Below are 24125 nucleotides of genomic sequence, written 5' to 3' on the forward strand. Positions count from 1 at the left end.
GCTAATATGTCTTAAGGTTCATCTTCTTAAATAAAGCATCAGGCCTCATATACAAAAACTAAACAGTCATAATAAGAGAGATGCAGGCGTTAGGCCGCAGGGAGTGGATGACTATAGACTTATGGGACAGTGGGGATGACATCACTAAAAGCTACATATTATTGTCTAATGGTGTCTTAATGGAGGTCTGATGGAAGTGCTTTAAAAGGTTCTGGATTGCTTTGGGAATAGCAGGCCATGATTTTTACAAGACCTGGGAGGTTTTCACCATAAAGCTTAATTACTTTTTTACAACTTTCAATAATTGTAACATGGAGATTTGGTTAACTGAGCCAATGAGCTGAATCGTAGTATTTAATCAAGTCATTTCTCAGACTTAAACATTACATATTCTCTTTAAAGTATTTTATTTAGCATTTACGAGAAACAAAAATATTAAAATGCATTATAAAAGAATATCTAATATTTAAATACCAGATTTAAATTTGATATAATTAGTGCTGTCAACTGATTAATCGCATCCAAAATAAAAGTTTTTGTTTACATGATATATGCACAGTATGTGTACTGTCTACATTTATTGTGTATATATAAATACACACTCATACAGTATATATTTTGGAAAGATTTACATGTATTTGCACGTATAAATTTGTATTCATATAATTTATATTATATATAAATATATGTAACATATAAACATAAAATTTTTCTTAAATATATACATGCATGTGTTTGTATTTATATATAAATAATAAATTTACAAAGTACACATATATTATGTAGACAAAAACTTTTATTTTGGATGCGATTAATTGTAATTAATCATTAGACAGTACTAGAATAAATCCCTTCTGTTATAAATGGTAACACAACTATATTTACCTTGATCAGGATCAAGGCCAAAGAAGGAGTTCTTGCGTCCGAAGCGGATGCTGAAGGCTCGGATTGATGAGGAGGTGTTCTTTGGGCAGGACACCTGCATCAGGTTCAGATGACAGTTGGTGGGGACGAAGTCCATGCAGCCCAGAACATGAGGTTTAGTGCTCGCCTTCTTAAACATGGGCCAGGCCTTCGTCTGCAATTCCTCCACAAACTGATAGGAAAGGAATATTAAAGTACTATGAGACAGCATTTGCATAGTTTTTAATGCCTTTTGTTCCATTTTTAAATATCAATTAGCTAAAAATAAATGGTCATTCATGTCTCAAAACATTGTGATATTTTATAATCTATAGTGCACTAGGGAATACGATAAAGTAGTAACAGCAAGACACACCTGTTTGTAGCTGCAAATGCGTTTTTCTATGCTCTCCAGCTTGGTGTCACAGATGCTTCGAAACTCAAACTGTGGCATGGTCACCACCTTCTCATTCTGAGCCATTAGCTGTCGGCAGCTCTTCACAAACAGACTGTCGTCCTTCACAAAGGCCTCCAGTATCTGAGAGCATTCAAAACACACACAAGAACATGTGGGAGGTTAGAGAAAACAACTTCCTTTGAATGTCCATCTTGAAATCTAATATATACAGTATACGCACAAGCAAAATTATGGGTCATCAAATAACTAAATTCAGAAAATGAAACATTTAGTGTTAAAATGTGATCTGACCTTTGCAGCAAGGTTGAAGCAGCCCTTGGGTTCCACCATCTTCTCCAGCACACAGTGTTTGATTCCTGCTGTGCTGACGTACTCGTACACAACCCCATGTTCCACATGAACATTATCCACATTCAGACTGATTGAAGGGACATCGTCAGAGATGGACAACTTTTCCAGCCTTCTTACAGAGCCTAGAAAATCCAAAGAACACACAAGTGTAAAGAATCAAACAGAAACATTTTTTTTTTTTTTTTTTTAATGTGACACTTTTATTTTAATTTCATTGAGCAGTTTTACTTTTAATTTCAGTTAAGTTTTATTTTTAATTAGTCACAAATAGTTGCATATATATAACCTCTTGCATCTTCTTAATTTCTGTCTTAATTTCAGATTAATCTGTTTGTAATTTATGCAAATTCACACAAGAGGTCAATGACGTCAATGATCCACCACTGGTCAAATGTCTTTCCACAAGTTCACCCACACATGAAATTTGGTACTTAGCCGAGGACAAAATGTCTTCACACAAGCTTGCATTCAGAAATGCGTATGACACTGGATCTAAAGTTCCCAAGGCTTTTGTATTCATAATAGTTTCCGTTAACGACAATAACTTTTTGGGTACACCTGTCCCACTGAGTCATTTGCCAAAAACACACACACAAACACACAACCTGTTCCATTAGTGCAGCCATCCTCTGAATCTGAGCCATTCTCACACCCCCTAAAAGACATCTGCTCTTCCACATCCTCATACACACGGTACGCCCACTGACCACAGCTCTGCGGCAGAAGAAAAAAAGAATATCACAAAGGGAGGAAACAGAAAATACACAAAATATAATAACAAAATAAACTAACCTATCACAACACCATAACCACACAACATAAAAAAAAAAAAAAAAAAAAGCACATAATGCAGTGTTAAACAATGCAGTGTTGATTCTCACAGTGTCTCGCTGCTCCAGGACAGGCTGATGGCCACTAAAGTGCTCCAGGACTTCCTGGTAGCTGCTCTGGTTCATGTTGTTGCCGTTGACTTTAAGGACACACTGACCGGGCTGAAGACCCGCTGCTGCCGCCTCAGAGCCTGTATACACACAAAAATATGCCTATAATGTACAATGACCATAACCAAACAGACGATTCTGAAGTTAGAAGGTTATATATTTTACATGTAGGCAAATCCAATGCAGTCTAGATATTTTCTAACCCAAATCTGTTTGATGTGACGATAGCGTTGACTATGCATCATTTTATATTTGTACAGAACAACATAGCCATGCATAGCCTATGTTGTATTTCAATGCATTTGAAATGATTTGTGGGTTTTTGAATGATTTTGCTTTTTATTTCTGGCATTTTGACATCTGTACTCTTGAAAAATAATTTTGGCATCTTTAGTATGGTTCCATGAAGAAACTTTAACATCCATAGAACCTTTCCATTTCACAAAAGTTTCTTCATGGTGGAAAATGGTTCTTCAGATGTTCACACTAAGAAAAACTGGTTCTTTTAAAAACAGTTTATTGAAAGGTTCTTTGGGGAATCAAAAATAAAAACAACAACTGTTTGGAACCTTTATTTTTAAGAGTGTATCTTTTTATATGAACTCCCAGGTACCTATCCTAACATATCAGCTTAATCAACCAAGACAGATCAAAATTCATAATGATAGCGTATGAGACAAAGAAAAAATTCACTTGAGTGCTAATAAAAAACACGTTTGGTGTAGAGATTTCCAATTTGAAATTTAAACAAGTTGCAGCAACTGAAAGATTTATGAGACAAGAACTTATTATTATTGTTTATTAACAGGATGATTTCACATATTCTTACCTTTGCTTTGAATAGACCACTTATTATGGAATTTACACCCCCTGCATTCAGAGGCACTTGAAGTGATGAAAGCTCCCATAATGACACATCATAAATCTCTACTTTTGTCTAAGTGCCGTGAAGATGAGCTAACGGCTTTGACTTCAAAAAGCTCCTAGAGTGCGCTTTTTAAATCCAGAAACATGTGCAGGGATCATGAGTTTGGGTTCAAATGCTGAAGTGCACCAGATGTTGATCACATGACCACAGCAGCCTGGTGTCATGAATTTGCTTTATTTGAAAGCTTTTTATAGTACATTAACATCTGTCAGGCAGGCAATGCATTCCCCGATTTAGAATAACACATGTGAATTTTTATGGAAAAAAATCAGAATGGCTCTGGGTTTTGAGGCCATAATCACTTCGCATATGAATGTGATATTTTGTGTATGCTTGTTTTGACCATTACAAACAATGAGGACTCACCTTTCTTAACTGCATGAACGTAAGGTGGACAAGAACCACAGAGAACAAAAGGAAGAGTGCCATGAACATCTGGGATCTTCACAATCCTATCATATGCACACACACAAAGACATGAGATAAGTACATAAAAGTCTATTTTATTTAAGCAACATGACATGAGCTAGAGTGTTGCTGTACTGGATGCATTCTGTGTTACAAAGCAGAATATCTTTTTTTCAAGAACATCATTCTGTTTACACTGAGGAACAAGAAGTGCCGGCATGCTTAAACATTAATGAAAACTCTTTCGAAAACAACAGTGTTTTGCAGTGTGCTGCTCTCCTCCATGTAACTCGAATACCAGTAGTGTCCTTTCACACTGTACCCGGCTACATTTAACACTTCTGTGTGTCTGTGCATAAGTGATTTGATTTCTGCAATAAACATGGACTTACTCTTTGTTCTTGGTGGCCACCAGCAGTCTGAGCGAGCGGCGTATACAGAAGGACTGGTTGATCATGGTCTCCACCTCAGAAAAAGCCCTTAGGAACACCAGGTCCTCATTAATGGAGTAGATCTTTCTACCCGGCTGCAGGCCTGCCATCTGCCAAAGAAATAAAGATGAAAACAAAGGAAATAAATACCAAGAATCCAGCTAACAAACAATCAAAAATGAAGAGAAAAATAAATTACGGTGTCCCTCATTACAATTTTCTTTGATGTGCATTAGGTTTGGGAGAGAAACAGAGAGAAATGATTGATGATGATGAGGATTAAAGAGAGATGAGTGATGTTAATGAGGATTAAAAGATTGGCAGACAGAATTGAGAGAACCTCACACCTATATGGCAAAAGAGCTTTATATTGCTTAAAACCTTTTATAAGATAAAATAAGCACTTTCAGATAGCCAAGCAGTTCATTTGAAAGTGCAATGTGTTATTGTAAGGAAGAAAGGAAGTAGAAAGAAAAGAAAGAAGGAATGAACAAACTAATGAAAGACAGGAAGGAAGAAGGAGAAGAAGGGATGAAAGGAGGAAAAGACAAGAAAGAAAGAAATGTTCAAGAAAGGAAAGAGAACAAAAGAAGAGAAAGAAAGACAGAAAGAAAGAAATGGAAGAAGGAATGAATAATTAATGAAAGGCAGGATAGAAGAAAGAAAAAAGTGAGCAAACGAAGACAAGAAAGGAGTACAATGTAATGAAAGTTGGGAAGGAAAAGGAAAGAAGAAAAGGGGCAGTAAGAAAGAAAATGGGGGAGGAAGGAAGGAAAGAAGCAAGCAAGGAAGGAAGGGAAGAGGAAAAGAAGGTATGAAAGAAAAGAAGGACGTGGTGAGGAAAGAAAGAAAGCAGTGAGGGAGGAAAGGTGGAAAGAATAAATTGAACAAACTAATGAAAGGAAGGAAGGAAGAAAAAGAAAGAAAGAAAGCCTTGTAATCTATAAGATGAAAAAACAAGAAAGAAAAGTTTTGAGGAAAGAGAAGGGAAAAAAGGTAAGTGTGAGGACTCTGTGGAGAATATGATGGGACATGCTTAATTGCTTCTCTCAGATCTCCAGAGAGCAGAGCTGTGAAGACAGAGGGAGTGGAATGAATTAAGCAAGCGTGTCCTGGACCTGACACATGATCTGAGCAACCCGTGACGTAAGTGTCAGGACATACAGTACTTCCTCTCATTCACTGGATTAATCACCATTACATCTTCTGCAGATGCTCCTGGGAGCAGCAGTGTGAAACTTGAATATGGACAAAATGTCTTGTGTCAGGTCTAACAGGCACAGTGGGGATAAAATTAGTGGTGGTTTAGATCTTAACCATAATTATCTACCAATCTTCCATAAATATCTGGCAGAGCATGAACACAAATAACCCTGTGCACTGAAAATAATGCATTCGAGGTGAAGAGGTCCTCTTTCAAATGACAGATAATGATCACGGTTTATTTCCCAAAGGCAGATTCATCAGATTAGATCCACACTACACATCCAACAAAAGACCTGGGAAACAATTAAGGTTAGTTTAGATGCAAAAAGAGTCCTTGAGAGATCTAGCTATCAAGAAGAGTTTAAGACAAATTATAATACAACCCTACGCTGGATAAAAATAAATGGATATCTATCAGATTGTATTACAGCAGGGCTTGGCACACTTTCCACTATATTTATATATGTAAAACCATGTGGACCGTGAATAAGTCAGATTGATGAACATTTCTGCACATGAAGAGCATAAAATTATGTTGCATGAAGATGTGACTCTAACAAAGCCATTCAAATAAAATATATATTATTCACTCCAAAATCTAAAGAAAAATATAAGAAATTATATTTTGCATAAAATTAGCTTTTGCACTGTGCTATTTTTTTCAGAGTTATTAAATGTTTAACTCCCCCTTGCAATTACCATTAATGTTATATAAAATTTGTGAAGAATGACAATTATTTTCACTATTATTTGATTAAACAATATTTTAAATAATATACACTAGCATTCAAAAGCTTGAGATCAGTAACATAAATACATTAATAAACTGATTGGTTAAAAGTGACTGTAAAGATTTATAATGTTACAAAATATTTAAAAGAAATGCTTTTCTTTAAAAAAAAATAAAAAATAAAAAATCATGGTTCCCATAAACTACTGAACAGCACAACTGCTCTGAACATTGATAATTCGTTTTCAGCACTAAATCATTTTTGTCTTTCCATTTTGGAGTGAAATATTACTGGGACATTTTTGGCAGGTTTTATGAAATTGCACGGTACAAATATGAATATAATCTTCATGTTAACAAAAAAAGTTTCTAAATATAAAACCAAGTCTCATTTAGCAATTACATTTTATTTAGTTTTTTAGCCTTTTTTAAATCACACAGTATTACTAAGTATTACTTCAATGAACCAGTGCTAAATGTGACTGATGATTAGGCAACTTGTGAAAACAGTTGTTTAGGTTTTCTTACTCTCTGAAGGCTACCAGCTCACACATACGGATAGAATTTGGGTGAAAATGCCTTGTAGGAAAGAAAACACCACTTACTAGGGAAATCCCAAATGTGGCAGACTGTGGGACTCAAGCCATCTGTGACATGTATTTTGGGTTTGCTCTTTCACTGATATTTTTTGTATAGGTCAGAGAAATGTGGAGAACTAAGATGCGGTTACCCAAACTCATACCTCTGCATATGAGCCCCTGGTCACACTCTTAACTACGATTGCCTTGTTCTTCTCTTCAATCTCAAACCCATAGTCCTCCTCTTCAGGGTGGATCTGTACATGGACAAAAGAAACACATTATCAGCACAAGAGCTGGTTGCATCTCAAAATAAATGCATAACGTAATGGAAAAAACATGTTACTTTCAGGACTCAATTTGTGATTTAGCAGCTCGGAGAGAGCATCAGCGTTTGTGCAAATGTGTGAACAAGCTATGCATCCTGTAGTCCAAAAGCAGTTTGAGGTGTTAAGTCTTTCCTTCTAAAAATAACCAAACAATAATTTGTTCAAATGCGCCACAGCTGCTGCATAATAGGCCAGTGCAGGTTCTAAAGGTGTTATCATGGATGAAATATATACTGGTTTTAGGTCACGTCTGGATCATAACAAGGATCTAATGCTCAGTTTCTTTACAGCTACACACGAGATGGGCTTTTACTTGCTTTTATTATCTAAGAGCTAAAGCAGAACGTGTTTACCAGCCCTCTAAACGCCTTCCTTTGTTTTATTTCTATCCTTCAACCCCTATTTTCTCTGAAAATCTGCAGTGGCGTAAGGTGCTGACATCTGAGAGGGCGTCTGAAAGCTCTTAGCATCTGAACAGAGAGGACATGATCTGAAGGAGGAATCTGTCAGTCTATACGGGATGAAAGAGTAGTTTGTAAAGGTCAGGGTAATTACTGATTGACGAGGAGGGTCTTAATTGGCACGGAGGAGAAAAATCAATGCATGGCTGATGGTTGTGCTTGAGTGTGTGTAGTAACGTAAGTATGTGCATATAAATATAGGGGTGTGTTTTGTTAATGTGTTACTTTCAACATAAAATGATTGGGTTTTCTGTTTCCTTTTATTTTAGTATTGTTGATACTGGGGCCAGTTTGTCAAACTGAGAATGATCTAAATCCGATATCTCCTGTATCTTGTCAAGCTACACATCATTTAAGTAGTCAAACTTAATTTTACTATGAGAACAGGATCTCAACTAGCAATTAATTAGAATCACTTTCATTTCTCAACAAAAAAAAAAAGATGACATAATATACCACAATTGTACTCATGTGAATCAGTGAATCATTTTTTAACCATTTGCTTTACATGAACAGTCTAAACCAACTGATTTGCAAGAATAAATCAAACTAATCAAAGCTACATTTGAGAGAAATGACAGGAAAGAAGCTTTGATTATTTCAATGCCCTAGGTCACTTGAGCTATAAAGCAACATATAAACAACTACACTCTTGTTAGTAGCATTGCTAGTTGTCCCTCAGCACTGCTCTAGCTGGGGGAGAAACCCCTGCTGTGTGTGTGTCTGTGTATCTCACCACTAAGGATTTGGCAAGAATGTTCTCGATGAGTCTGAAGTCACTGCGAAGCTGTTTAGTCTTGGAGCTCGTACCCTCCGTCTCCTCATCGGCGTAGAAGCGGAAAAACTGTGACTCATCCTTAAATTCGCTTTTCTCCAGAACTGCAAGGAAAAGTTTGAATTGAATTCAACTGAAATTTAATTAAAAAACCCTTTCACACTTTTAGAAACAGGTAAAACAAAATACACAGTGCTGATCATATATGCTGATGACAAAATGATTTGACAGTGTGAAATGGGCCGATTGCATCACCCTTCAGTTCCCGTCAAAACAACTCATGATGTCTTGTGGGATTGATGTTTGGGCAAATCTGAGGCGAAGGACGAAGGCAGAGGATTTAATGGAAGGTCTGGTGTGTGCGAGTGTGCTGTTTTTCCCCTCTCAGGAAGAGATGTGACAGTGAGAGTGTGTGTGTGTGTTTTCTTGAACTCTGTATAGACTGGCTGTTCTGTCTGTGAATTCCAAGCAAAATATTGTTGTGGACTGTTTTGGAAGTTGAGACCAGACATGGCTGCAAAACACTTCTATAACTCTGACAGGACGCTTGTGTCTATGAGCATGTGTATCTCATCAAATGTTATTTTTTTCAATATTGTGACTATTTCTGTTCCATCAAAGGCCCCGGATGTTATTGCAACAGCTGTTTACATCTAAAGCACACTCATCTCTATTCATTTTACTTTTCTGTGTCTCTCATACTAACAAACTACACCTCTGGCAGACACATTCAGAGGGTAATAAAAATCCATAACTGTAAAACACCACACTGTAAAACTGTGCATAGTGAGTAAAACATAGAGACTGACATAGAGACTGACCGTGGTGCATGAAACCAGCATTGCAGAGTCCGACACCAAGGGTCACTGCATCTTCACGGGATGTGCTGTCACCCTGAAGAAGGAAAATCATGTTGAATGACTTCTGTGTTTGGAATGAAATTACATAATGAAGCAGCTGTGAACATTTTATGAATTAATACATATTAATTGTGTACAGAAACCCAAAAAACAATGAGCTAAAAGATAAAAAGAAAGTGGAAGAAAGCAAACAAGGAGCGCTTTTGTGTGTGCATGTTTATGCAATAAAGTGGTATGTGTGTGTCCTTCCTAATATTACCTGTGACACAAGCCAATCCACCAGTTTGCTAGCTGGTATGACAGATTTGAAGGTTTTCAAATGATGATCTCTGTCTCTGTATATAAAGAAGAGTTTGAAAAGGTTCACAACTGTCCAGACGTTAACATAAACAACATCGGACATTCTTTTCTTTCAACATCGGACTACAAGAGAAAGAAAAAGAGCAGGGAATTTCTAACAAGACATACTACTGGAAAAACCCAAATTAGGCCTTTTATACTTCTAATATAATTGATATAATAACAACAGAAATGTCACAATTCGGTGATAGTGTTGAAGTGGGTACTGAACGATTTAGTGGCAAAGGTTGGTTCAAGCCCAGCTAATGGAGATCAATAATCTGAAAATATCTTCTGTCAACTTAGATCTTTTATTACCACTAGGTCCCAGATTGCTCCAGGGTGGTCTGTCCTTGCAATTAGTGCAATGTAATTAGTGACCTGGACTGTAAGTTGCTTAAAAAGATAAAAGGTATCTGCTAAAGGACAAGTAACTAACACGTTTTGTGTTAATTTATGGATCTGGGCTTCAGACTTAGTCCCAACTGCAGTTCAATGGCCTCTCCTTGCTCATTATGTGAGATATCAAAGGTGAATGGTGACAGAAAAGCAATATGACCCTGCAGTCCTCACACACACACACACACACACAGTCTATCATGTGCAGCTGGCCAAGGTGAATCTATGAAGTACAAACAGACATGTCTCATCTTTTACGACAGTTGAAATTAAACTGTTTATTAAAATCATTTGTATTTGCTGTCAAAAGATGTTTAACTATAAACTGGATTTAATTCTAAAAAAGACAATAAATAAATGGTAATGCTATAGTCCATGTGCAAGAAAAGGGTGTTAACAACACATTGTCAGAAACTTGAATACAAATCACAACGCTTTATAACAGTGTTAAGTAATGGTTTTGTCATTTGTTTGGAGTGAAGTATGTCATAGAACATGTGTCACTTACTTGATAACAGGTGTGAAGAGGCTGTGGAGACGACAGTAAAGTCTCAATCCCTGTCGGACACACATACACTCATATAAAGCATTTGCACCAGCAGCTGCATCGCTTTCTTCATTTCATTTACTGTTGAAATCACTGCTTGATTGAGTTGTTGACAACAATTGTTAAGTGGACCATTTTGGAGTCTTTATTTATCGAGATCAGATGCACTCAAGATTCTGTTGATTTAAATCTGTAAACTGACTGGTTAAAACGGACCAAACCTAGTGAGTTGCCCACACAAACAATTTTTCCACATTAGCACAAACAGTGCATGAGAAACTTGACTCTAAATTGATTCCAGTAGAGTTTGATGTTAGCACAGCGCACACACATACTGAGTAATATAATGCAATGCAACTTTTTAAAGTTACTTTTCAGTATTTAATGAATTTTAAGTTTATTTCTAATCACATTTCTCTCATCTTGTCTGCCTTGGATTGATTCTTTTGCTGAGCTCATCACAAAAAAAGGATATTTATCTTATCTCATGTATCATTCGTACATGAGCTATCATTTTAGCAAGTAATCTAGGGGAAATACCTTTGAGATGATGTCCTCCATTTCACTCCTGGCTTTATAAGTGCCGTCATCATACCGAAAGCGATACAACACCTGCTCATTCTTGAACTGATGTTTATCTGACACTATGGTGGAGAAAACACACATAGATAGAGTTAAATGTTGGTCATGTTTAGCCTAAACAGTAAACTTCACCTCTAATATACAGTACCACAGCACCATGAGCTGGAATTGAGCTTGTGATCTATCTATATTTCTCTCACTTTGCTGCTCACGGACTCGGGCTGATAAACATGTATGTTAAGATCTATGATTAATTGAAGTGTGTGAATGCCATCACTCCACAAAAGCCTTTTTGACCTCTCCTTGAATGCTGCCACCATATTATTGATCGAGCACCTGAACCCTTATACTTGAATTCATCACTCCAATGCCTTCTGGTGTTTGTCACAATGCTTGTTACAATCCCCTGGCTGTAAAATAGATGTATGATGCTCCCCAAATCTCAGGCAAACACTGCACCTCTTGAATAATTCAGAAGAATGTTGCTCTCTACAAGCATTTCATGTCATGTTACTATCCAGACTGCCAATCATCTGTTGGGGATTTCAGTGAGTGCCGGCTAACAAGGATATTTGCCAGATTTGTAGAGTGTAAATCTGTTAAATGGTGATTTTTAACAGTCCAACATTTGTATAAACCGTTAATGGATTGGGTTTCATTTTGGCAAGACTGTATCAAAAAAACAGAACAGACAGCAGTTGCATTTTGGTGATGAAACCAAGCAATACTTAAAACCATGATGAAATATATTGGAGCTGAAAGAGGTTGAAAGAAAAAAAGGACAGGAAAAGAGAGATGACACAGAGAGAGAAAAAGAATAATAGATCTGTATGATGTAATAGTGATTACAATTAGCAATTTTACAGTGATGGGTCACAATGGTTGACTAGTCAATCATTAGTCTTGTTTTATGGAACCCACCAACTGGTTGATTTTGAAAATATGTAGGTTTTGCACATCCTAAGATCAGATATTACAACTATGGTATTTGAATACCATAGTACTATATTCACATTTACATAGTACCCTAAAGTAATTAAAAATTATACTACTGGAATACCATGGTCCATGTCCAACAAAATCAAGGTAACAAAACACAATTTGCTTCAAGGGAGAACCTTCTCCTACCATGATGGATGATGCCATTCTCCAGGAGAGCTTGACCCAGGTTGATTCCCTCCTCAGCCTTACTGATCTCTCCACTCTCCAAAAGCCATGAGACAAATTCACTGAGGACACACAGAGACAACAGCTGTGTCAGTCTGCACATAACACAATGCTGGAAGGATGATAAAGAAAGGATTTATGTGCCCCTAGTCAAAGGTACTTGGGAACTTGGATTCCCTCAGTCCTCCAGAGTGACTGGTCAAGACTGGTAAAAAGTTCACCAAGAACACAAATCACGATGATATCAAGCTGCATTCCACCCTCTTAAGGACTTAAAAAGTTCAAACATCACAAGTAGGGTTCACATATTGCTTTGGTTTCAGGAAATGACTTAATAAATTATATATTTATGAAATATTTCATATATATATATATATATATATATATATATAATATATATATATATATATATATATATATATATATATATATATATATATATATATATATATATATACAAAAATATATAAAATATAAACAAATTAGATAAGCATGTTGTCAATATCCAGTATCTAATTAGATTTTAGAATTAGATTAAATTTGTTTTGTTTATATCTATAATCTAATCTAATCTAATCTAATATACTATAATATGAAGAGTACATTTGCAAAAACAGATAACTCGGTTTTTAACAATTTTCAAAATTCATGTTTTTTCATTGTGCATTTTATTGTCCAGTTAATCTCAAACAAACTGCAGTTGGGTTATTTTGATTAGGTTAAAATAACTAAAAAATTAAAAAAAACAAACACAATAAAACACATAAAAAACACAACATATAAAAAATTTTAATTACAAACTTAAAAACTCACACATTATAAATTTCATAATAATATCTTTATAGAATATAGTATTATACATACACATGAACACACTTCTGTAGCTACTATACTGTATATGCTAGCTAGTCTGATCAACTGCCAACATACATTTTCAAGAGGAGTAATTCAATTATAAATGGGTTCTGATGAGGGCTGGGGAGAAATTTCAGCAATTACATGTGTGAGGTGGTTTAGTAGTGAATATAATGTTGGGTGTGATTGCATGTGTGATTTCAAGCCTGAAATGTGCATGACTGCTGCGTGAGAAACCGTGAATCCCATTAGATTCAGTGACAGAAATAAGCAATGTGTAAACAATTATGACGCCTTAAAGAAATGTGAGAACTGAGAAGGGTGTGTGTGTCCGTCCTTGAAATGTTGAACGACAGCAGTGAGGGTAGAGGGGTCAGATGAAAGGATGGGTTAACAGATGGAGCAGGAGGAGAAGAGAAGATGCGGGTGCCAAATGCGCCCCACATCCACCCAGTACAGTAAGACGACCAGATTCTTCATTCATATCTCACCTGACTACTCAACTGACCTGCCCTCCAAATCTCCTCCAAATCAGCTGACAACACGCACAACTTAATTAAAGGGGTCATATGATGCGATTTCAATTTTTCCTTTCTCTTTGGAGTGTTTAAAGCTTGTGGTGCATAAAGAAGATCTGTAAAGTTGCAAAGACTAAAGTCTCAAATCCAAAGAGATACTCTTTATAAAAGTTAAGGGTCAACCACACACCCCTAAAACGGCTAGTTCTACCACACCCCCAACATGTCTACGTCACTATGTGGGAAGATTTGCATTACGCCGCCCAAATGTTCATGCATAGAAAGAAGGCGTAACGTTTATGCTCTCTGTTGCCACGGCTGCCATGTTGTGGAGTCGCTGTGTTTCGTTGAAGTGAAACTTTGTTAGAAGACATGACTAAAAATCAGTGGTAAAGTTATATTTCAATACTGTTCCAGAACAGTTCAACCCAAATATTCCGATGTGTGCTGCGCATTTTATGGAGGATGAGGACTTTTTCCTGAACCAGTAGCCTGCAATGCGTCTGTGGCACAACGGCTGTTTCTATAAAGATGGGTAGTTCAAACTTTGCATAGACAGTCTGGCACACAGCCTGTAAATAATTTTTTATATTTAAATAATTTGTCAATGATGATTCAAACATTAGTTTTGAGCAGTAGAGTAGGCTTTGTTGTTTGTCGTTTCTCAGATCACAAATGCAGACATGGTTTTGTTTACGCAGCGCAATACGCAACGCAACACATAAAAAGACAGTATAAGTAATTATAATCAGTAATTATGTCCCCACTTGATGCAACAAATGCCTCGTTTGTAGTGAGTTTTATTTGTTTTATCTCATCTAGTGATGTCTGGATCGTGAACGAATCTTTCTATTTAACCGGATCTTCTTAGTGAACCGGTCGAACCAGTTCACCAAATCTATCTGAATTGTTTGAAACGGTTCACGTCTCCAGTACGCACTAATCCACAAATAACTTAAGTTATTCAGTTTATAAACGTGCCTTACACTCCCTCTGATGCGAAATAAACCAATATCCCAAGTTATTCAGTTACTCCTAACAGTACATTGACTGAACTGCTAAAAGAAAACGCTGATGGGATGTGCACGAGCAGAGCAGCTGGACTGAGTCTCGTGCTGCTGGCCTGGGAGACGGCATAGTATTTTAAGGGGCGTAACATTTCAGTCACACATTTGAGGCTTTCAGCCAATCACAACGCACCGAATAGGTGGCCAATCAGAGCACATCTCGCTTTTCAGACCGATGAGCTTTGTAAAAATCTACGCGTTTCAGAAGGCGGGGCATAGAGGAGAAGCTATAATGTACATTATATCGAAAATAATGTGCTTTTTTAACCTTAAACCACATAAACACATTGCATTACACCAAATACACAAAATAATGTTCTTTTTAACAGCATCACACCTTTAACTCTTTTAAAATACTTAACCTTGATAAATTTTTACCCTTCACCATCAAACACTAGACAGCGATGACAACACTAGCTAATACCACTTCACTTGTCTATGCAACTCAACAGTACAACCAACAACAATGTGTGAGAAAATTAGCACAATTGTGCATAATATTGTAGATTATGTTGATTCTGTGTTTTCAGTGAGTGTGATTTGAGACTACTATGTCAAGTATGTGGCAAGTACAATCTCCTAAACACAAACAGTTTTTAAAGGGGTCATAGGATGCCCATTTTCCACAAGTTGATATGATTCTTTAGGGTCTTAAGTCCGTAACATAGAAACTTCTCAATGGTACTGTAAAAAAACACCTTTTTTACCTTGTCAAAAACAGCTCTTTTCAGGGCACGCAGTTTTTTAGTATTTTCCTTTAAATGTTAATGAGCTCTGCTGACCCCCCCCCCCTTCCGAGCCGCTCTCAGAGGGACTGTTTACTTTAGCTGCATTCATCTTGAAACTTGCTAATTAGCACATTATTAGGAAAGGCAATTTGCAAAGATTCATTAAAAAAAACCTTACACTCACTTCTTCTGTTGGTGAATCTGGATCACGAACGATTCGCTTGAACATAGACGCATTTAGGTAGACCGGGGGCGCATTCCCTTAAAAAACAAACGTAATCCACTGCGTCTTCAGCGGCTCAGATGTCAGGAGTAAATGATGACTGCTATGTTCATTATTACATCCAACGACAGAACACCTCAATCGCTTAGGAGTCATTCTTGTCTACATCTGCTCCGGTGGTGAAACAATCGTGGATTGATGACAGCTCACTCAGGGCGGGTCTAAGGTAAGATGCCAGTCCAGTCTGTGCTGAAATGCTACTGTCAATCAAACTATTGTGGGAGGGGCCTGTTTTTGTGATGTCACACAGACAGGCATCTGAGATCGGCTCGATTTGAGAAAGGGGTAAAGATTTGAGCAGATTAAAACTTTTTTATAATTATAGGGTGGTTGTGTACACACTGCCAACACACATTTCAGTTCAAACAACTTGTAAAAGTGCATGTAGCATCATATGACCCCTTTAAACATTAAAATAATGCTACCACAAAAGAAAAGAATATTAACCAATTACAGATGCGTTTCAGCAGCCTCAATGACCACTAATAAAAAAAAAACTGTCAAACTGTTTATATCAATAAAAGGGTAGTAATCACATAATCCAGCCCTTCACACAAAATCCAAACAATAGATGTTTATGATGTGGGTTATGTATTTTTTACAGACTGGTTACAAAGCCTTTATGTGCAGCTCTGCAGAGGAAGTTCACAGAGGAGAGGGCAGTCAGGCCCATGAAAGAGAGCAGTGAAATGAAACAGACAGTGAGTCTGCTGTGATTACATAAGTCTCTAATTCAGATTGGCAGGAAAGAGAAGGGGTGGAGGTGGGCGTCCCTGGGGTGAATTAATTAGTGTTTATGTAACTCATTAATATTCTTCACAGCTAATGCACACAGAGCCCTCTCGCATGCCGTAGATGTGTGTGAGAATTTCTTAAGCTTTTATCTATATCTGTCTAATGTATGTATGTATGCATGAATGTGACAGACAAGGATATAATAAGATAATAGTTTACTGAATACAAGTGAAGCTTGATTACCACAGCAAATAATTTGGATGTGGCCCTTAGTTTGTAAAAAAAAAAATAAATATATGAAATGCAGTAATAATATAAATGTTTACAGAAATACACGTAGAGTCCAGAGATGCAAGACAGAAATGTAAAAAGGCGCTATTAACTCTTCCATAGAAAACTGTGTGTTATTTGAACGGCAAAAAAATCTGAATGGATGAACTAAAAGTTGGGCATTTCCAGAGTTTTCTTGTGGGTGGTTTTTTCACTCATCATTCACCTTCATCTAAACAGCACTTTTTTATATCCTTTCAAGTGTTATGCAACAATGGCAGGATTTATCATGGTTATATAGACACAACCTGTGTTGAATAACTGGATAACTCCGTATGGACAAGGTTAGTGAACAATTTTAACATACCAGTCTCATAAACGCAACTTTTTGTTTGTTTTTGCAAACTGAGGGACAAGTCAAAATGATTTCTGTGAATACAGACAGCAGATGCTTTCAATAGAGCATAAGTTGTACTGAACCCGAAACATTCCTTTCTAATGCTTTGGCCATTTGAAGCTATTTACCATGCCAATAAAGCTTTAGGTTACTGCAGTAAGTAAAATGAAATAAAATAATAACATTTATGTCAAAGTATAGTTGTGATGTTTTAAGTATCAAAATCTCATCATATTTTGAAGTAAATTCTTTGAAATAAGCACAATACGGAAAAATAAACAGTGGTTCAAGCTAGACAGAGAGGAGAGAAAGAGCCAGAGTCTGAGCAGTAGCAGAGCGTTTGTCCATATTAACAGCTGAACTGCTCGGCTGTTCTTGGAAGGAGTCAGATTGTGTTCTATTCTGAGATGGATGCGCAAGCCAGCGAACAACAGAAGCCAATCACAGCTGCTTTCACCTGGACCACCGAGGCTGAAATGCACAAATAATTGTGTTCTGAGGGAGCAGTGCGAAATTCATCCAGTCAGGTGTTGACAGGAGAACAACAGCACAGCTGAGGCCGTAAGGCCAGCGACAGTTCGCTATTAAGCCACTTCAGCGGAAGTGCAACTTCAACTGTATTTGAACTAGTCAAGTTAACCTTTTTTTTTAAAAAAACACCTACTGTACACTACAAGATGCTAACAAATAGTAGCCACAATAAAGCCATTGAGGGGAGGGGTACACTTTAAAATCAAACAGTACACCGTTGTTTTTAATCTGTCTCTGTAATTAATCTGCCATAAAACCAGTTAGGATCTCAATCAGAGTCAAGCTGTATAAACTGAAATATATAGTTTTAAATTAAATTCTATAATACTAAATAAAACTAGGTCTAGGACTAGTGGAATGGCAGCATCTAACTACAAAATAATAATAAAAATTATGAATTAGTCAATGAGTTTAAAAATAATTCAGTGATTTCTTCGAATCCTTCTTTTCTCCAAATGAAAATCACTACAATGAAGTGACTTTGCAATTGTGAGAACAGTTTAGGATAGTATGTTTATGTCCATTATCTTAAAAAAAACAAAACAAAAAAAAAAAAAAAAAAAAACAGCATTTTTTTGCACAATATTGTTATTCACTGGTTAAATCGGCTTGTGTCTGTAAAAGCTACTCCTAAGCTACTAAAATGTAGATAAAGTTAGCAGCATTTGTTACTTTGAGTTACTGGCTCCCAACACTGCACCGCGGAAAGGCCCTGCAGATTTATGAATCAATTTAATGAGGCTCATATATGAACTTGTGAATTTTTGTGGCCATTTAAACTAGATTGCATCAATATAATAGCTTTAAATGGACCACAGTGTTTTTCCCTTATCCACTAGTCCAGTGCAAAAAGGGAATTTTAATTGGTGTGAGGAATCTCTCCTCTCAACTCCCAAACACACACACACACACACACTGTATTTGGAAGTTTAATGGCGTACATAGCACTCATTGTTCATTCATGGTGTTGAAAGACTGGGTGAGCAAGCGACAGAAAGAAAGAGAGAGGGAAAAATGAAGAGAGATACACAGAGAGAAAAAGAGAGAGAGACTGAATGCAGATTTCTCTCTAATGAAGGCTTTTTTGCTGGGAATGTCTGTGTCCAATGGGGTGCTTGGCAGTGAGCTTGGGAAAGCATTTACAAGCACTAAGTGAGTGTGTATGTGTGTGTGCATGCATTTTCATTCATGCAGGGGCCTCTTGGATTAGGATGACTTGCAAGATATTCAGGAGACAGTCAGACGATATAAAAGCCGCTCAGGGAAGGTGCCGCACTCAGCGAGCCAATCACTGGCATGGGAACTGACCAGTCATAAGGTGAACCCCTCTGTAAATGAGAATCTCTAAAACGCATTACATAATGCTCAAACTTACTTTCCCAAGAAGCACTTGGGTACAATGGTGAGTTTCCTGCGGCGGTCTTTGATGAGGTGGCGGCTCTTGGTCATCATCATATGGTAGAGCTTTTCTCCCTTCTCTGCGATCATGACGTAGGCATCACGTTCCATCCCAAGCTTTAAGCCTGACAATAAATATGAGAAAAAAAGTCAAGATAATAAAAGTGAAAAAATCTGCAATTTAATGTCATTAAAAATATAAAAATATACAAGAGATAATAGTTAATTTTTTTAGAACATTTATACACATGAAAAAAGATCTATATGAATAAAAAAAACATCAATAACAGTAATGTATTTTTTGTAAAAACAATATTACTATAAATTAAGAAATACACATCCAAGAGCAATAATAACAATGTGCTTCATTCATGAAACAAGCAAATTGTTTAATTAAATTGTATAATTGTATAACTGTATTTTTGGTAAATAAAAAACATTTATACAAATAAAAAATATATATATATTTAGGAGCATGGGTCCTATTTATTAAACAAGCAAATTGTTTAATTTTTTTATTTTGTAATTATTGTAAATATTGTCACAAGGTTAATTCTTAAAAAAATTATAATTTATGAATGATTTTGTAAAAGTTATTTCATGAATAAATCCAAATGTGCAGGAATTTAATTTTATCTCAGTTTGCTGCACCTGCAACCCAAGTCAGATGTGCACAATTTTTAAAAGAAAATCATAAGTCATATCTGGCAAGCATAAGTGGACTTTGGGGGGGGGGTCATTTTTAATAGCAAATTTGTGGAAGGAACTAAACTGGTCTGAATGTAAAAGAAACCATTTTAGACTGTTCTGCTGTATAAATACAGTTTATTCCTCGAGCGTCACTTACTAGCTGTTTCACTGAATCAGTGTGGGTGTTACTGTGTCAGTTCATGTTTAGGTGCAGCCGAAAGGAAACACTGGTTTAACTGATTTTATTATAAGACACAGGTTTGCAAGTGTTTGTGTGTTCACACATGCATGCTGCTATTTGAGGTATTTTGGTGGTTGAAGGGCTGAGACTCACAAAATCGGTATCAGCATTCTACAGTACACACAAGCCACACATCACATACAAAATTAAACCGTTAATTCTATTCGTCAGATTCCATCAAATAATAAAAAATAGCATTAGCAAGACTTTGAAAAAGGCATTAAACTGTGACTGCTCATCACATATTACTCAAGACAGATCACCCGAATCATTTTCTTGCTACACTTCTGGTTGAGTTAATAAGTGGTTAATATGTGGTTAATAAGGGGAGAAAAAATACAGCTACAAATGCAGATAAAGACCTCTACCAAAATGTTTGCAGTTTCCTGAAAAGACCTGAAAACAACAACGATGCATATTAAACACTGTGTAAAAGTGCAATGAGTCAAGCTGCAACGGAAATAGGAGCTTTGCACTGCCTGAAAAAACCTCTTCATAAGTCGTACAAGGCTGTTAGTATGTTGCTTAATACAAAGTACCCTTCTGTCAATGAAAACATTCATGTTTTTACCATACATTTAAACAAAAGGTGGTGTTAAAGAGAGACTATGGACAGGATTGCAGCTGATGCAGGAGGTGGGACGTGCTCAGATGTGGCGGCAGCTGGCATGGCTCTCATTCAGAGCTCTTTACTGTGTCTAAGACCCCGGAGAGAGGGAAGCCACCGGCAGCTGCAGCTCTCACTCACAAAGAGTTTTTTGAGGAGGTGTTCATGGCAGCTGTACGAGGCTCCAATTCAATCAACTCTCAGCAAAGAGGCAACACATCATTAAAAATGGCTCCTCAGAAATAACCCTGCTGAAGTGTAATTTCCACCTTGGCATCTGTTGGTCTGATGCTGAATGGCAATTTCAAACCCTAAATCTGGAATTTTTTTTCTTTTCTCGCTTATTTTGAACTGCTGATTTCAAACAGTGGACAACAACATGAAATAGATGAACAAAGGTATAAAATCAGGAAATGTTCACCCACATTCTTCAAAATAAATAAATACATTTTATTTTAAATTAAAATTTTTATATAAATAATGAACCATTTAACATGCATTTTTTTTTACAATTATTTAAAAATGAAAAACATTTTTAGGTAATTATTTAAAGGTATCTTTAAAGCAGACCATGCATTTGTAATGCGTCATTCAGATTTTTAATTAAATATCTTTCTGATCTTACACTCCAGATGACCAGAATTCCTAAATTGGAGCCACTTTTGCATGTAAAGCTAAGTATTAATCAGAACATGTAATTCAATGACATTTTTGACTTGCACAGAGGAACGAAGGGGGCGCTGGCTAAAGATCTGGACGGTTAGAGAGGTGTGACTGATGTGGCACCTGTTGAAATGGGCTCCAATTTCAAACGCTGCAAACCTGATATGTTATATAAAACTTCCGCTTTCATCTGGCAACGCAGCATTAAAGTGACGTCTCGCTCTACCGCCAACTCACACCGCATTACAATACTCTGACTGAGGACTTTGCTTTGGACACTGGTAACCGATCCTACAGACTAATACTTCATGCTGAAACATAAGAGCTGCGATCAGAAAGGGCTCTGTGGTGTATTTGGGGTTTTACTGCTATGATCATGTGACCTAACAATCAGAACAACCCTGTAGTAAAACACAAGCCTCAAAAGCAGATATTACAAGAACAGGTGTCCCAGCAGAGGACAGGTGTTTCATATCACAACAGAACAAAAAGAAAAAAAAAGCTATAGCAGAATGCAGGATGCTAAAATACAAAGCACAGTGGAAATGGGTTCATTCCTATTCAATAGATGTAAAAATATTTGCTTTGACAAGTATGATTATTTAGTAAATGTTGTGACTAGGACTGGCTATTGATAAATTCTTTTTAAAATACTAACTATTATACAATCATTTAAATGCAATTGCATTAGTTTTTTTTTACCAGTTTTACAAAATAAATATTTACTAAATTAACATGTTAAATTGTAAAACCAGTCATCATGACATTAGATTTTTTTTAATGATTTGGTTTGATTAAAAAAAATTCTGTATGAGTTATAATTATTTTATTTTTTTTTACATTTAACTGTTATTTCATGCTCATATGTTGCATACTCCATAATTATAAATTAAAGAAAAATTACTCACTCTCTCTCTGTTCACGTTCCTTTAAAATAGCATCAAGCCATTTCTGCTTATCCTCAGCGTTCTTGGCCATGCACACAAACCACTTGTTTTTGGCCGTGTTGTGAATTTTCCAGCCACTGGTCACTGTGTAGTTGTTACTGTGATAGTCCGCTGGAAAGACAAAGTAAAAGAACATGAAAAAGACAAAACAGGTTAAACATTATCCATCAATGCTAATAAAATGAGTACACCAATTGAGAACTAGATCACACAAACATTATATACAACACAACTATTACTTATATGGCATGCAAACAACTACATACATTTGTTAAAGGCTGTTCACCAAGGGTCTACCTAAATCAGATCAGATCATCTATCATAATTGTTTGCGCCTTTAAAATAACCATAACAAAATGTGGAGGTTTCATTTCCACTAAGATATCATTTTGTCAGCATATTACCAAGGTTAAAAAGGTTCCCTCTAACCATTACTAAATGAGTTACTGACCCAAACACAAATGCTGACACAGATAATAAGATAAGATTTTATTTAACAATCTAAAAGCATTAATAATGTAAAAAAGGTTCAACTATCCCATTAGTTTGAGAAATCATTAAAGATGCATTTCGGCACATGGCACTTCTCTCCCACCATTAAACCAAAGCCTGACAAGAGAGCATGTGTGTGAGTGAGGGGTTCAGACTGTTACTCATGGTCCAATTTTATCCCAGACCTGACAGCAGGTGATTTATATGGAGAAATGAATGAGGTATGGAATAGGTAATGAGCAGTGGTTAATGCTGAGGTAGTATAAATAGATTTCAGAGCACTGAGAGGATTTGACAAAGGCTTTTAGCTCATGTAAAACTGGAGAGAATTTATGGGTAATCGTATTTGGCACACAAGTCTGGTTCAGTAAATAACACCACCTAAGCTTTATCTGATTGTTTTCCAATTAAAACATTATCTCAGTCAAAACAAGCAGATCAGATTGCCAAACTTTGCACGTGAGAGCGATAAAGAAACATGGAGTAATGTGAAAATATAAAAATCAGTTGTTTAAGGTTGCCAAACTTTCTTTTCCTGTTGCCACAAATGATGTGCCATTTTATTACTGCTTCAAATGTGACTGATGTAATCAAAATTTAGAGTCAGAACTATACATTTTTATTACTTTTGTTTTTTCCACTCAAGATATATTACATTTTATGACCATTACATATTATGGTGCTGCTTTTGAAGTAAAGTCAGTCTTTTATTGTTGTTAATTTACAATAAATAATCCTATCTTTTGGTTTACAGTGTCCAAAAAGAAGAAGAAAAAGATAATTTGTAAAATATTTAATATTTAAAACAATAATATAAAATATGAATAATATTTATAAAATAAAATAGTATTTATTTATTTAATATTTGTGTTTTTTTCTGGAAATTCACATACAAATTGTATATTAAAATAAGACTGATTTAATATTTATAAAATTATTATAAATGTATTTCTACATTTTATATATCACATACCATATTTTGTGATATTCCAGCATAAAATATTAATTAAAATGACTGGCACATAAAATTACTCATAGCTTGATATAAGATTTTGGTCATAACACCTACCCCTTCCAATCATTATTCACCACTAAACTGCCTTGAAATCTCCCTTGAAACAACACCGCAATCATAAAACTGTAATTAGGCCCTATATCTGAATTTTAAACTCATTATTTTCAATCTTCACCCCCAGCATGCAAGTCATTTTATCTGTAACCTCATCCAATAAGGCAAAACACACCAGTTAAATGATGCATTTACACAGATGCGGAGCATCATGTGACACAAGCCCTAATAAACATGACACTGAGAGACTGAAACACAAAACACAGTCTCACATTGGCCGT

At 36.1% G+C, this 24125-nt stretch overlaps 1 protein-coding gene across 1 annotated transcript in view; it reads right to left on the bottom strand.

The window, feature by feature from the left end:
* LOC122138332 (phosphatidylinositol 3,4,5-trisphosphate-dependent Rac exchanger 1 protein-like) overlaps positions 1–24125 on the bottom strand; it is a 69511-nt gene that overhangs the window by 15168 nt on the left and 30218 nt on the right. The window contains exons 9-24 of the mRNA XM_042730417.1: positions 22245–22394; positions 19113–19260; positions 12315–12415; positions 11145–11248; positions 10566–10615; positions 9579–9654; positions 9281–9353; positions 8421–8563; positions 7059–7151; positions 4342–4490; positions 3908–3993; positions 2554–2693; positions 2278–2386; positions 1613–1794; positions 1280–1441; positions 886–1096 (exon numbers count right to left, since the gene is read on the bottom strand). Coding sequence (XP_042586351.1) covers positions 886–1096; positions 1280–1441; positions 1613–1794; positions 2278–2386; positions 2554–2693; positions 3908–3993; positions 4342–4490; positions 7059–7151; positions 8421–8563; positions 9281–9353; positions 9579–9654; positions 10566–10615; positions 11145–11248; positions 12315–12415; positions 19113–19260; positions 22245–22394 — 1977 coding nt within the window. The remainder of the gene's footprint in view (positions 1–885; positions 1097–1279; positions 1442–1612; positions 1795–2277; positions 2387–2553; positions 2694–3907; positions 3994–4341; positions 4491–7058; positions 7152–8420; positions 8564–9280; positions 9354–9578; positions 9655–10565; positions 10616–11144; positions 11249–12314; positions 12416–19112; positions 19261–22244; positions 22395–24125) is intronic.

This window comes from Cyprinus carpio, chromosome B8, assembly GCF_018340385.1.
Source record: "Cyprinus carpio isolate SPL01 chromosome B8, ASM1834038v1, whole genome shotgun sequence".
Taxonomy (NCBI): Eukaryota; Metazoa; Chordata; class Actinopteri; order Cypriniformes; family Cyprinidae; genus Cyprinus; species Cyprinus carpio.